This window comes from Mesocricetus auratus, unplaced genomic scaffold (assembly GCF_017639785.1).
Source record: "Mesocricetus auratus isolate SY011 unplaced genomic scaffold, BCM_Maur_2.0 Super-Scaffold_6730, whole genome shotgun sequence".
Classification (NCBI taxonomy): Eukaryota; Metazoa; Chordata; class Mammalia; order Rodentia; family Cricetidae; genus Mesocricetus; species Mesocricetus auratus.
In genome coordinates, this window is record NW_024429184.1 from 112,972,493 (window position 1) to 112,988,485 (window position 15,993).

General features: G+C 42.8%; 1 protein-coding gene across 1 annotated transcript in view; it reads left to right on the forward strand.

Moving 5' to 3' along the window:
• The window catches only part of Prelid2 (PRELI domain containing 2), a 68,192-nt gene extending 54,322 nt beyond the window's left edge, over nt 1-13,870 (forward strand). The window contains exons 6-7 of the mRNA XM_040741876.1: nt 7,631-7,700; nt 13,614-13,870. Coding sequence (XP_040597810.1) covers nt 7,631-7,690 — 60 coding nt within the window. The 3' untranslated portion in view covers nt 7,691-7,700; nt 13,614-13,870. The remainder of the gene's footprint in view (nt 1-7,630; nt 7,701-13,613) is intronic.
• The last annotated feature ends 2,123 nt before the right edge of the window (nt 13,871-15,993 follow it).

Sequence of the window (15,993 nt, forward strand, 5' to 3'; positions counted from 1 at the left end):
CAGATTCCAGCTGTGGCCCTGCTGGGACAGACTGGTTCACCATCTGGTGTGTGTCAGCACCCAGTGTCTGTGAGATGATGTCATGAACAAGGGAAATACTTTGTGAATGTTAAGATCCTCAAGGGGTCTCTGGTGGCATTTTTTTGTGGGCCACAGGACACTGACTGAAGAGGGCCTGTGGTGAGAGACATCCCCCCCACTCCTCCATACCGCCCCATCCCCACCCACCACAGGGAGGTTGGGTGGTTAAACATTGTTAACACAAGCATGCTGTATGCAAGTGGCTGTAGATGTCCCACTTAATTCTTTTTTTAATAACGATTTAAATTTATTTTATGTGCATTGGTGTGAAGGTGTCAGATCCCCTAGAACTGGAGTTACAGACGGTTGTGAGCTGCCATGTGGGTGCTAGGAATTGAACCCATGTCCTCTGGAAGAGCAGCCAGTGCTCTTAACCACTGAGCCATGCCTCCAGCCCTGTCTCATTTAATTCTTAAAGGCAGTGTTGCAAAGCAAAATGCTTCTTCTGTTCTTTCTACCCAGGCAAGCGAACAAAGTCATTGAGATTAAGTGCTCATTGTGCAAAGACTGGAGAAATCCGGGTTGAAATTCTAAGCCTTCCACTCATGCCATGTGGCCTTACGCTCTCAGTCTTCTGAGACTCCTTCCTTCCCTGGAGATGATGAGAGTGAACGTAGTTCACCTCCTAGGACTGTTGAGAACATTAAAAATGTGGGTGAGACAGAGGCTTGTAGTCAGCCCATAACACATCAGCCGTAGCGTGGATGCTGATGAGCCCTTGTGAAATGGGCTTTTTACTAATGTATGGGCTTAGGAAATGGTTCTTTGTTCAAAGGAAACACCTGATTTGAAGACATACATGCAGATATTATTGACTTACACAGAAACATGACTATGAACAGGGGTGGAAATAAACAAAAGGAGAATTAGCTAGGAATCTGTTGATTTATTTATTTCCTGAACTACAGTTAGATTTTACAAATTCTGTTAGAGACAATTCATTGATAAAATGTGTAGACTCTTTGACTCTTCATTTTGTCTTACAGTAGAGAAGAAAAATAGGGAAGCTATACTTTGGCTTAAGTTTGAACAGGAAAAATACCTCTGCTAAAAGAGAATTGATAGAAGTCTTGTTGTTTGTCACAACAAGAGTAGGCAATGTGTCCCACTGGTGACAGGCACTGAACTTGCCCTGCTGGAGGATAAGAGAGAACACCTTGTCATTATGACTGACATGGATGGCATGAGGAGTAGTGATGAATGTGTCTCTTGGATGGAGACTCTAAGCAGATACAGAGGTTCAGTATTGTGATGGTCCGGGTGGGGTGTGGCTCTGTGTGAGAGGCTACCCTTGATTAATGGGGAAAAAAGCTGTGTTTCACATGAAATCCAAGTTAGGAGAAATAAAGCTGTGTACAGGTAACATTTCTAGACTGTCATAATTAAGACAGATCGAGTCATGTTGGACTTAATGCTCGTCAGGTTGGGCTAGTGGGGAAAGGGGGCCATGAAAGTCACAGCTCCATCTTCTTCCTGATATTTGGCTGTAGATTTCTCGAAATCAAACCAGCCTCTTCCAGCCTGTTGTAGATTTTGTTTCTGGTTTAGAAATTATACGGTCTCTCTCAAGTTTTAGATTTTTTTTTAAAATTTGGGCACATATTATTTCCTATTGCAAGTTGTGAGAATTAAATATTCTTCTTCAGGAGAGAGAAAGATTAATAATACGAAGCGGAGGTATCAGAATCGTTGTGGCAGTTAATGTTATGCAGTTACACCTAAAGGTTTGGGGGTGATTAATGAAGATAAAAATGAATCTTACTGAAGGATGTATCAGCTGCTATTGGGAAAATTGTATCAAAGTGGTATATTGTATTTGACTATTCCTACTTGAATAATTTGAGATAATTTGTAGATGTGATTAGATATTGACTCATATCTGATTTGTTTATCAGAATTTCAAGCCATAGTCAACAGGGAAGGGAGAAAAGCTCTTGGCCTATATCCAGCATTGTAATAGGGTTTCACACTCTCATCAGAGCTTCCAGTCTAGTCGAATTCTAGACTCTTCTGCTTGATTGCCATGAGTCGAATGGAGGCTCTGTTTCTTCGTTACTGCGTAGTTTTGGGTAGGATGTTTGATGTCTGTGAGCCTCGGTGTCATCCCCAAGCACAAATAGGAATCTTTTGATGCAGATGGAATGTAGAGGAGTTTCGCCCTGAGAAGGTTCTCACACGGTGTTTGGCACACTGCATGGGCTAATACATTCTTATTATTGTTATTTGGTGCTATTCCAGTTTTGTAGTTGAAGGTAGCTCTAGATGGAAAAGAATTGGCCATCAGATTAAAAGATGGTTTGTTGTGATAAAATATCTCTTTTTGGAGATCTTTGAGAACACTGGATGCAGACAGCTTCCTCCTTTCATCCCTCCCTTCCCCCATTTCTTTCTCTCCCTTCTTTCCTTCACAAATGATGCCCATCCTATTGGGTTCTAGAGTAGGTGGGATTCAGTAGTGGACACTCATGGGATCTTTCTTTGATCTTACGGAATATATCTTCAAATGGGGGTGACAGATAAGACTGGGTGTTTTAGAAACTTGAGAATTGCTATATGGATGCTGTAAAGACTGGGGTGTGGACACTTGATCCAGACTGACCGGGCTATATGAACAGGGGTGGCCACAGGAGTGGGCATTCTCTGAGGAGGGGCTAGACCAATTGAATTGTGAATGCTGCAGAGAGTGAGGAGGACTGCCACTTGAAGACCTGGGAGCGTTTCTCAGAGAGAACAGCCGGTGAGAAAGAAGACACAGATGTGCTCCTGAGTAGGAGGCAGCCATGTGAGTCATGTACATGGTCAGAGGAGAATGCACAGGGCTGTGACTGGGGGATTAGGAAGGAAACAGACCAGACAGAGCCTGATGAGTATGACTGGGGCCACAGGACATGTCAGGATTTGAGGCAAGTTCTATAAAAGCCATCTTAGTGGGAAATAGGAGTTGAAGGGTAATGAAGTTTTTGAACTAAATTTGGTGCACATCTTTTTGTTAAGTGGCCAGTGATTTTTACAATGCAAGCTTCCGCATTGGAAAGTACCTCTTTCTCACTATTTGTTGACTAACGCAGCGTTCTCCAGATCTGATGTGTGCTCCTGGCTACTTCTCCGTTATTCCTTCTTTCCTCCTCTCATGCCTTCATCCTTTCCTTGTTTTGTGCTCTCATCTCTGTGGCTGCTCCAACGTCCCACCCACACTTCATGGCTGCTGAACATGAGGCAGATTCATTCGGATCATTTCTACCTAAGCTCATTGTTCTCACATCCATAAGTCGTGATAAGCGTTACAACCCATTAGCATTGAGCTCCTACCCAAGGTACTGGGGTTCAAACATAAGCAAACCTTGTACCCTAATTGAGAACCTTGCTATCTCATCTGAAGTGGCAGGAATACAAAATGATCATTGATTGGTTAGCTTGTGGATTCATTCATTCATCCAGTGGACAGTTAATGGTGTGTCTTCTGTGTCCCAAGGCTACACTCTTCTACAGGATGCATGCTTTTTGTTTGCCTGTTTATTATTACTCTGTGTGTGTTGGGGTGGAAGTTGGTGGGAGTGGGGGTATCACATGCCATGCTGTATATGTGAGGACAACTTTGTAAAGTAGTCCTTTCATCTTTTTTACCTTTGTTCTAGCCCTCAAACTAGGGTAGTCTAGACCTCATGGTGAGTGCTTTTACCTGCCAAGCCTCTTCATCAGCCACGCTCCCCTACCCCTCAACAGGATCTCATGTATCCCAGGCTGATCTTGAACTTACTATGTAGCCAAAGATGATGCTAAAATTTTGGTCTCCCCTACTGCTGCCTCCGGAATGCTGGGATTGCAGGCATATGGCCCCACACTTGGCTTAATGGAGTTTGTGCTTGCTGGGAACCAGCGAAGCTATGTCTCCAGCCTCACAGGATTACAGGCGGATTTAGCAGAGGAAGAGCAGCTATTTAATTGCAGAGCGGGTGACATAAACTAGCATTTTAACACTGGGAGTTATGGTATTCGGGTTAGACGGGGTTTTACCCAAAGTTTAGGACAAGCCAATGTCACTATCTCTATTCAAAGAGGAGGGCAGTTGAGGTATAAAGAATTTTAAAATTTGCACAAAGTTTCACAGCAAGCTTGGGTATGACCCAGATGTCTCTTTGTGGCTACAGAGGAGGTTTTGTGTGCTGTTGACTCTTCCAGGAAGCAGTGGCGCTGAGGAGGGGAAAGAGTGTGGGTGTGGGTGGGGGAGCTTGAGAGATGGGATGTATGATCGTCCTGTTTCCTTCTCTGTTCTGTCCAGTTTCCCGTGGTAATTGCTTAACAGTGAGAGAGCTGTGAGGGGCTCCCTGTTCCACGCCTTTTGCTAATTAATCTTCTTGGGTTCCCTCTGTACTTCTCCGGTGTGGGACTCCAAAGCGGCATTGTAGTTTCTTCCCCTGTCTCTTGTGTGACTGACCTCTCCTCCCCTTTTTCTCTCATACGGTGTTTCTTCTGTATGTTACAGCCCTTTCCAGAGACTGGCTTGCCTTTCACATGTTTTTCATTCTTCCATGAGACCACGACCTCTGAGTGGGGACTTCGTGTCCTGTGATATGCTGGCTGAAGTCTCATACACACGGTGGCAGCTGGTTCTATGGACGGTGTCTTTTTTTTTTTTTTTCTTGGTTTTTCGAGACAGAGTTTCTCTGTGGCTTTGGAGGCTGTCCTGGAACTAGCTCTTGTAGACCAGGCTGGTCTCGAGCTCACAGAGATCCACCTGCCTCTGCCTCCTGAGTGCTGGGATTAAAGGTGTGTGCTACCACCGCCCTGCTTATGGACGGTGTCTTAATTAGGTTTTCCGTCTTATGGAAGCATTCTCTCAAGTGAGGTTCCCTCCTCTTAGATGACTCTGGCTTGTATCAAGTTGACAAAAAATTTAACTAGCACAGGCAGTATTTGCTCTAAAGCCATGAATCACAAGAAGGGAGCTCTTTCCAGTGGGGTCTTTAACACCATTTTTTTTGTTGTTGTTGTTACTGTGATAATTAAGTGAGTAGCTCTCTTATTAAGAGCTCTGCATGGGTATGCCTTTGGGGAACTGCTCCATTGTAGAGAGATACCTTTTCCTTGCCGGCAGCTTTGGCTTTTCCCCACCAAGTCGCCTGGGCTCTGCCGCCTTGTAGTCCCCAAATAACACAAGACGCTGTATTAATTATGAAGCTGTTGGCCTTGGTTGTTTCTTACTGGCTAGCTCTGATTTAAGTATTTATCCCATAATTGTTAATCTAAGGATTTCTCTTACCGGAGAAAAGTTCCGGATATGTTACTTCTCTGGCGGGCTACATCGTGACTCTCTGTGTTTCTCCTACCCAGAGTCCTCCTGGACTCCTAATCCCACCTATCTTGCTTCCCTATTGGCCAACAGTGCTTTATTGACATATACATAGGACTTCCCCATAACTCCGTTGTCTATAATTTTTGTAAGGTCTAATACAACTCTCTTTAGAGCCTCCCAAGTAAACCAGGTAGTGTCAACTTGATTATAAAATAAACACACTGTCTAGACCTAGCCATCTTTGGTTTTACCTCTCCTGAAGACACGCTCTGGTCTTGCAGTCATAATCAGTGATTTCTCAGAAACAGAGAAGGGCCTTTGTGAAGGACTTCAAACCTGCAAGACTCGAGACTAAAGAATGGGAATGCCTTTAGGCCTTGCTGTCTTGGCATTAGGGACATGAGGCCTTAGGTGGCTTATTTGCCTGTGCATCGACAAATGGGGAAAGATAGCCTAGTAATAGAGGAAAAAACATCCTGAGAGCAGAGAGATAATAAAATCAAACTGGTTTATGGTTTGTCAGTCCAAAAAGCTTTTAAAGCGTCTCTAAAAGGTGGATGTATTTAATGTTTACTCTGCATGCAGGGCCCATTGTGTGATAAGGGGTATAAATTTAGCCTCTTTCAGTCTCATCTCTAAGGGGTGAGATCTGAGTGTTGGAATGAACTTTATTTGAAAGGACTTTCGACTGGGTTTTGATTAGGCTCCTCCTTATCAAGAGAGATGCCAAATAATGGCTGACCTATTGTTTGGATTTTTCTTTTTCTTAATTGACTTTAAGCCTTTTCCCTGCCCTCACTCTCCTCTTTCTGTGTCTAACCATTCTTCTTAAGATTAAAGTGGTATGAGAGGAGGAAAGAGAGAAAGAGAAATCAACTGTCACATTGTGAGCATAATTGATCCAATAAGTAACAATTCCCAGGGCAAGCCTTGGAATCTTTATTTATGTCAATTAGTGGCCTGGTGAGTGGTGGAAGTCTTAATTTAGATGGCTGAGACAGATTACTGGTTAGTTCTCTCTTCCCAAGGAAGAATGTGCTTTCCCTTTTTTAAAGACATTACTGCCTGGATGTGTGCAGCTACTCTGAAAAAAATGTTTGTAAAAAGAATTTATATGGCAGATTTTGTTCTTCCTGGCGATAAGATATTTAATTATTTGGGAGGGGGTGTTGGAAGAAGAGAAAATTGAAACAAGAAAGAAAATTCTATCAAGGCAGGGTCCTTTTCTTAACTGTTTATCATTTAATATCTAGTGCACATAGTAGGCATATAATAAATATTAGTCAGATACATTGTTGCATCCCTGGTCCCCACTTCTTATTCCCAAGAGCAGGTGGTAGGCAGGGGGGTGTGACGTCATGGAGCGAGTGGTGCGGAAGACTGGCGTGCGGGGCTGAAAGCAGGGTGGAGTGCCTGTGTGCTCTCCCCGGCATCGGGACATTAGAGCTTGGCGCACCCGCTGAAACCTCTTTGAACCTCTGTGCTGTAACTAGGAAAGCAGTTTTGTGCGTAGCAAACAAAGTGTCAGAAGTGGAGATTTGCACGTGGAATGTATTGGAGAGGATTCTGGGGAGCACCTCTGTAAGGAGAAGGAAGAGGGGAAGCTGGCTGAGATACAGCTGCAGCAGAGACATGGGGTGTGTATTACCCCTCAAAGTCGTTGGCAAGTGGGGGAAGAGAGTCGTTCTGTCTTCATATCCATCAGTCATAGGATAAGGGCTGGCACTAGAGAGAGGGCATGACCTCAGGTGATGATCTGCCTTGGCTGAGATGGCCTTGTGCCTGCAGAGGTCCATAATAGGTTCTTGTGGATGGGGGAAGAGTGCCTTCCTCTTGGAGAGCATCTCAGTGCGGCATGGCAGCACCTGCTGTCCCCACCAGCATGCATGAACCTTGGCAGTGAAACCAGCACAACTGTCAGCGTTCAGCAAACATTTACAGTTACCATTATCCCAACTCTGGCAAGCTATGCCACTTGTGAGACATTGCTTACCTTGGCTTGGGTTGCTTTCTGATGTTGCAAGCAGATTCCAAACTCTGCTCTGCCCACCTCCGAAACAGCTTTGAGAACATGTGGAGAAAGCAGAAGGGGGATTGCTGAGTGAAATAGTACAAAAATGTCAGGGATGATTGAGCCCACTTTTTGAACAAATATATGCTCGAGATCAGATTCCCTGTAGAGAAAAGGTTATGATGAATGTAATGGTTCTTGTCTATGTAACATGACATTTTGATTTTTCTTTCTTCTCTCCATAGGGAATTAGAATAATGGAGATGCTGCTAAAGGAACAGTGTGGCTCCCCCTTAGTGGAATAAAGAATCATCAGTGAGTATCAAAAGCAAAATCACAATTATTTGCTCACGCCGTGTTTTCATGCTTATAAACCTGGCATTATGAATCAACTTCCCTGGGCTATTCATGCTGTACATTTCCCAGTGATACCCATAGAATACTATTTCACAGGCATTTTGTTATCTGCTCAGCGGCTTTATTTGCTTGGCTCTCTGATTTTCAAAGCAGTTTTGTACTGTGCACTGAGTTACAACTGCTTTCAAATCGCTAAAACTGTTGAGTATAATCTACACTGATTGAGGCCCTTGAGGCGGCAGATTTGTAACGGCGTTCTCAGGATTAACAGAAGCTTAGATATTGTTCTCAGAACAGTAAGAAGGGAGACTTGAAGCTGTAATTGGGGCAGGAAGGATAACAAGAAAAGAATGTGTTGATTGGCCACTAAAACAAATACATCTTACTACTCTTGAAGCTAATCCCCAAGACCAAAATAGGAAATTCTCCCAAGTATGCAACTTCCTGAATGCTGACCTGAAGTGATGTGTGACAAACTTTATGCCTGACCTTATGTGCTGGGTGGCAGTCAAACAAGGTTAACTGAAAGTATTATACATAAATTATCTTCAGGCTATGAGCATACAGTCTATATGAAAAGGAAATGAATTTAGTGTTTACACTTGGGTTCTAATCCTGGGGAATCTCATTATGTATGTGTAAATACTTCAAAAGCATGAGAAATTCCCTAATCCAAAATACTTCTTATCCAGGCAGTTTGGATAAGGGACACGCAATAAGCATACACTTTCCATCACCTGAAATGTCATTCTGGAGGAATCCCAATCTTAGGAATAATTCCTGGGCTCCAACTTGAGTGCCTTGCATGATTAGGAGTGTTTGTCATGGGCATAGACTAGCAATTCAGAATTACCTGCAGCCAACTTAAAAGGACACTCTACACATGGTTTTCTATAAACAATGCTGTTTTAATTGTGGTATACGGTGAACTCTGAGAGCAATTAACCAAAGAAGAAATGATAGGACCATTCATATACAAGTACTGTGAGTTTCAAAGCATGCCAGCCATGCCTCTGAATGGACACTAGTTGGAGAGTTGCATTTCTGTTTATTTGCAGGTTGAATGCCCGCCATTTTGAGTACTTAGCTGTATACACTTGACATACGTAAATTTCAATGTTACTGAAGGGCTAAACAAGATGATTTTATCCAGTGCAGGCATGGCACATGGTAGGTGCTCACAGAGTGCTAGAATTGAAGCTAAATATGGTTTGCTCCTATATCCACCCTGTTCCTTAAACAGATTATAAGGAGCCTGGCTCCATCGCTCTGTTTTTCTAGGATGGCGTATTGGTGAGACTCACTCTATTAGCTACTCTGCTCACTGCTGTGATAAAATAACCTCGCAGAAGCAACTATGAGGAAGATTGATTTAGTTTGGCTTCTGTTTTAAGAAGGGATGGAGTACAGTGTGGTGGCCTTCACAGTACAGAGCAGAGAGATGCAAACGTTGGTGCTCATTCAGTTTTCTCTTTCCGTTGATGTTAAATTCAGAATCCCAACCCATGGCATGCTGTTCATGTCTTCCCTTCCTGGACAAATGTCTCTGGAAACATCCTCACAGACTCACCTAGAATTGTATCCCCCACCCCCTCTGAATCCAGTCAGTTGACAATGAAGACAAATCTATCCTTTATCAACCTGACACCCAGACACCTTGAGCTGGAACATTCTACCCTTTATCCTCAAGGACTCATGGCCATCTCATAGTAATACTAATATCTACTAAATACTAAAAAGATGCCAACTGAAAAAAAGTAGCTTCTAATGGGTCTTATGGACAGATACAAAGAAAAAAAAAACCCCACCACATATTAGATACCAGGAAATGTATTTATCTATTCAAGGAAGGCAACAGCAGCTTGTACAACAGTTATGATTAGAGTCCCCAGTTGATCACAATAATTAACTGTCATTCTCCAATATCCACCTATTTTCTGCACAGGCCTAATAGACTTAAATGGAGATATGGTTGGAGCCACCACCCCTGTGGCCTTGATGGTGGCTCTCATCTTCACAATCTCTCCAGGGATTCAATAATGGCTTTGCTTCACTGTAGTCCCAGGTAGAGGCATCTCTAATGGCTTCCATTTGGCTGCTTCAATCTTAATAGAGCACACTCTCACTAAGTACTAATGTGCTTGTGCACTTGGGCACTGACCCCGACTCACCCAGGAAGTGAGATCTGAAGGCAGCTCTAAGTTATATGAGGGGCTTTGGAAAACCATATGCCTGCTAGTTCCCAAATGTTGAATTAGTGCTTTTGAAACTTTAGAGAACAAAAGAAACATCTGGAAAATTTTAAAGTATAGATTAGTGGGCCCACTCCTGGAGTTCTGGTTGACTGAGTCTCGGGGGTGGGAGGGTGTCTCCTGAGCTCATCTTTAGGTAGAGATGATGGAGGCAGTCAGTGCTAGGACACTAAGAAAGCAGATAGCTGGGCTCTTAGAATTTTGTGCATATGTCTACCTTTATATCAGTTATCAGAATAGTTTCATCCTTTATTTTCCCCTAAATTTTTCATCAAAGCCTCTTTTTGTATTATTCATCTATCTGTCCGTCCGTCTGTCTGTCCGTCCGTCCATCCACCCACCCACCCACCCACCCACCCACCCACCCACCCACCCACCCACCTACCTACCTACCTACCTACCTACCTACCTACCTACCTACCTATCATCTGAATGTAGACCAGCTCCAGGTTAGAGCAAACTCATCTGAAAAGAGGATAAAGGCTCATGTCAACTTGTGGTTCAAGTCAATTTGGGTTTAAAGTGTTGTTAATAAAGATGAGTAAATTTAAAAAGTTGACAGTGTGGCCAGTTGTCTTTCATCCACTTTAGCCTCTGGCCCACATGGCCCAGGATAGCTATGAGTGCAGCTCAGCACAAAATAATAATCTCATTTAAATTACTTTTGAGACTATTATTATTATTTTGGCCTGTGTATATATGTGACTTGATCACACAGTTCTCCAGTATGAACTTTGTAGATGATAATGCTTTTTCAATATCAAGAGGTGGAACACTTGGATTGTCTATTTCTTTTTCTTTTTACTATGTGACACTAACCTATGACTTGGGATTTTCCTGGTGTGTATATAAAAAAAGCAGCTTACTCCATCTCAAGTAGCTAAGTGGTTGAGGTCTGCATAGTGCCAGATCTTCAGTGTAGGATGGTAGCATTCGGTGCCACAGAACTCCTGTGTTCTATGCATAGAGCAGGCTGTCATAATTCATAACCCATTTTCTCAATGGAGTAAATGTAAAGGAAAAGATATATATTCTTCACATATGCATCTATAATTACTATAAATTAAAGACTATTATTTAAGCTTTAAGATGTACCAATCAACGTCATTGAGTTATTATTTATATACGACTAAATTGCTGATTTAGTTGTTGATTTTGTAGTATACCATTTTGTGAAATATAAATAAATAGTTCTGTAGTCATCACTAAAATCAGAGTCTGGAGAATTTGAGACTTTGATGCTGTAACCCAGCTACAGCGTTATTTTCTCCCTTTCCCACTTTCTTGACAATTTTTACAAAGGTTTTGTAGTTTGAAATGCTTCCGTCTTAATGGAACGTGTTTCCTTTCTCAAAAACAGCTTTATGAAAAATAAGTTGTAGGTGGGGAGTGTACCATTCTTGAACAGTAAAATGATAAAATTAAATGGAAAGGAACCAGCATTAGGGAGGCTGGGGCAGGATTGCTGAGAGTTTGGGAGTAGCCTGGGCTATGAGTGAGACCAGTTTCAAGACAAAAATAACATCTTAAAGGATGGTTTACTGGGGCAAGGTGCTTGCCCCAAACCTGTCGATCTGAGTTCAGTCTTACGAACTCAGGTAGGAGAAGTAAGATACTAACTCCTACAAGTTGTCCTGTGACCTCCTCACTGTGCTGCATGCACTCGCATACACACACACACACACACACACACACACACACACACACACACACACACAAATAAAAAGTAAATAAAAATATAATGGGTAGGAAAGACCACACAGAAAATAGGGTTCAGAAAGCCGTATCCAAGCTGCTGCTGCTTTTTTTTTTTTTTTTTTTTTTTTTGGTTTTTACAAGACAGGGTTTCTCTGTATTGTTTTGGAGGCTGTCGGTCCAGCCCAGCCTCGAACTCACAGAGATCCGCCTGCCTCTGCCTCCCGAGTGCTGGGATTAAAGGCGTGCGCCACCAACGCCCGGCCAAGCTGTTGCTTTTTATAAATAAAGATTTATTGGAACACAGCTATGCTCTTGGCTACGTTCAAAGCTTCAATAGCAGACTTGAGTAGTTTTGACAGAGACTACACAGCCTTCAGATCCTACATTATTTACTTTCTTCTCCTTTTGTTTGTTGGAAACAAGAAGGGCAAAGTTGTCTCCTGAGTTAGTTTACAAATTTACATCAAGGATTGTGGTGGTGATTGTGTAACCTTTTAAAACTGTGACATGGGTGACATCATACCTCTGTTCTATATTAGACAGTTTATCTCCTCTGTATTTGTGCTAACACCTCACTTTGTGAAGACTTGAATGATGCTATCTTAAGGCATGAAGAGACATTTAAATATTGACAACAATGAAATTAATAGTACCATCAACAATGGTCACTGATGCCGCCAGATAGGTCCAGCACATATACACTAGAATACAGTCATTATGTTAACATGGACAATGTCACTGTAACAGTATGGGCACTGTTTATAATTTAATTGGTATACAAACTTTGGAATTTTGCAACTCTCCATTTTCTTTTGTATGTGTGCATATGTATATGTATGCATTTATATGCATAAATGCAGGTGTGTGTGTGTGCTTGTATGCGTGATGGAGGGAAGGAGGGATGGAAGGGGTTAATCTGAAGTATTGATTCTTACCTTGTACCTTATTTAAGACAGGGTCTCTTGCTTTATTTCTGCTGTGTATGCCAGACCTGGGAGCATCTGGGGAATTTCTTGAGTCCATTTCCAATCTTGTGTGCGTGCTGGGACAATAGACATACATGCTATGTGTTTGATTCTACATGGTTTCTGGATATTCGGACTCAGGACCTCATGGTTTGTGTAGTGAGCACTTCACCCTCTGAACCACCTCTCCAGCCCAGTTCTCTGTCTTAAAAGACAATTTGTAGAGTTACACAAAGTGCAAGAGGAGAGATTATTTCATATTTCTACGTCACTTGCCTTTAGTCCCAGTACTTAATACGCAGATCTCTGTGAGTTCCAGGCCAGTCAGGGCTAACCCTGATCCCCCTAAAACCATAAAAATGTAGGATTTAGATTCATGTAACATATGCTGGCTACATTTTCCATGGTACCTAGCATCAAAGAAACATTCATGAACTCTCTTACCTGTGTGTCCAAGTGGGCATTTGAAAATGGAGAGAGCTTAGAAGGTAATTTTCTCATGGACCAAAATGGAGGCACATAAATCTCACTAACCAGTGTGCTTGTGGCATTGCTGCTGACACATGTATTTGATGGATTTTTGATTTCCTGTCACTTTTGAACAAAACAAATAGCTCTGACATCTGTTTGTTCTTGCCACTGGCATTCAGGAGACCGTCTCGGTGAGGTTTGATAACACAGTTGAGTTCTATCTCCTCGGAATGATTAAGAGCTCACTGGTAGCTCTATCTTCTGCTCCATTCTGAAGTAGCTCCTCCAGGTAGCTGGACTTAATAAAATGAGGTGCTTGCTTTGTTCAAAGATTGTTAGGAGGTAGGAATGCAATTTCTTCAAGAATTAGCCATAGTGAGGGAATTCAAGTGACTCTTGGGAGCTGCTTCAGAAAAGCGGGCAAATAAGTATTGATTGGTGAGACGTGTTTATTAGGTGATAAAACCTATTTCTTTCTCTTGCAGGCAGGGAAGCTGCCGCTGTGTCTACTCTGTTTTTTGAAAATCACTCCTTGACCACGGCATCATAGGCACAATTACTGGATGCAAGTTTCAGGACACAGAATCAGTGGCTTAGAGAAGAGCTTCCTGCCAGAGCACAGCACTGACACCCCACTTTGGAGCCTGCTTGAAATCATGGGACTCAAGGAGATGAGACCTTTTCGGCTGGAATTTTATGACATGGTCTCTTTACAGTCTTATGAATAAAGGGAAAGAACGTAGCAGACGATGTCTGTGCTTCCTCAAGACGTTTTGCTGATTTCCTGTGGTGGTGTCAGGGCAGCCAATGGCAGGATGAAGGTCCAGGGAGGCATCCTGTCCTCGTCAGCTGTCAGCATCAGTGTTCATGCGGTCCAGGAGAGGATTCTGGGACCCATAAAGAGGTCCATCCTGGTACCTATTTCCAGAGAGATGGAATAGAAAGGCAGCGTACCAGAACTGTGGTGAAGCTAAGTCACGTGTTTACCATGGTCAGTTAACCACATGTATACCACCATGGTCAGTTAACCACATGTATGCCACGGTCAGCTAAACCACACGGATATCATGTTCAGCTAAGGCACATGGATACCATGGTCAGCTAAGTCACGTATACGAATGTTTGAGATTCTATTCTCAGAAGTCAGTACAGCTTTTAGGAGGTAACCTGCAAACTCTGGCTTGTTCCTCTGCAAGAATGGGGAGTGAAGAGTATAAGGCCGGGTTTGGCTGTGGCTCCCACTAACGTGCTTTGTGACATGGTACAAACTATACAATCAGTGTTTGATTAGTAAAGTGGGAGTAATCGGGCATGGTCCATTCTGTCTGTGGGTTTAGCTTGAGGATCACAGGTCTGGGGCCAGTCAGATTGGTGTGGATTAAATCTAGGTTCTGCCACTGATTGTTTAGTGGGTGCAGATACCATTTTTAACATTTCCAAAGCTAATTTAAATAAAAATTGTGCAATGAGGTAATGGCTCTAAATGAGGCCACTGGACTGACCTAAGATGGTTTATAAAACTATTAAATAGGATCCATTGTTATGTGAAATGCCTTTTGAGCATTTGCTTTTTTTTTTTTTGAGACAGGGTCTGGTGTAGCCTAGGCTTGCCTCAAATTCTATGTATCCAAAAACGATCTTGAACTCCTGGAGTTCTGGGACGACAGGTGGGTGCTGAGAATTGAACCCAGAGCTCTGTGCATGCTGCAAGCACTGTACCAATGGAGCTCCACACCCAGCCTTGGCATCTGCTCTTCAGCTGTGATGTAGATGGATTAGTGTGAGAAACTTAGATGACATTTAGTTTGCATTTCCCATGATGAGAAGCCAAAATATAAATGCACGCCATCTAACAGAGAGCTTGAAAGGAAGTAATAAATTGAAATTCATCTTAAGATAAAAATTAGGCCATTATTGAAGAGACTTAGGGAAATTGTTCTTTTTTTCTCTCTCTCTCTTCTACTATTTGAAATATTTTCTGCTTAGTGCATTGATGAATTTCAAAGCAATTGTACTTTTTCATACAAGCCTGCCACCGTGAGCCTCCTCCTATTGTGTTGGAGATATTTGTGCTGTTTGGGTTTTGTCTCTTGGGATAATTTCCTTTCATTTCCTTAGCATTTTACTCTTCCGCTGTGTTGGAGGGAAACTGAATGGTAGAAGTCAGAGTGTATTTTGACCTTGTTTTCCAGTTAGTAAATGGCATTGCAATAATTTTCCAAAAGCAAGTGAATTATTATGGATGAGGGTGACAAGAAATTTTTACTGGGAGGGGGTGTTAATGTTGGAGTAAATACAGCTCTCTGCATTGAAAAGATCACAAAGCCTGAGTTCCTGTTCTTAACCACCCATTAGGGCTGCTTGGGAGATTCATTCCTCCTCACAGTGCAGGGTGCGCCCCAGACCCAATCTCTCACTCTGGACTCCTGGGATCACTGCCTGTAAAGTTCCTCAGGTGTGCCCAATGTCTGGGCTATTTGCATATTACCTGATTTCCTTCCTATTTTATTTCTTACTTACTCGTTTATTTTACATAGGATCTCACCATTGCAGCTCAGGCTGGTCCAATACTTGCGTGTCCTCCAGGCAGACCACCAGCTTGTGGCCATTGTCCTGTCTCAGCCTGTTCTTGATTTCTTCCTTAACAGCGCGAGGCGGGAAGGGATCTTTGTGGCAGGAATTTTCACTAAAAGAGTGAGGCTGAATTTGTTCCAGATTCCTTGAAGCTCGGATGTCCGGTGCAAAAATGTGCGGGTCCTGGCGATTGTTGTGAGTGAGACAGGGTGAGGCCACTGCAGAGACCCTATAGTGCATGCCTGGCTGGAGGTGGGGGAGGAGGAGGAGGAGGAGGAGGAGGAGGAGGAG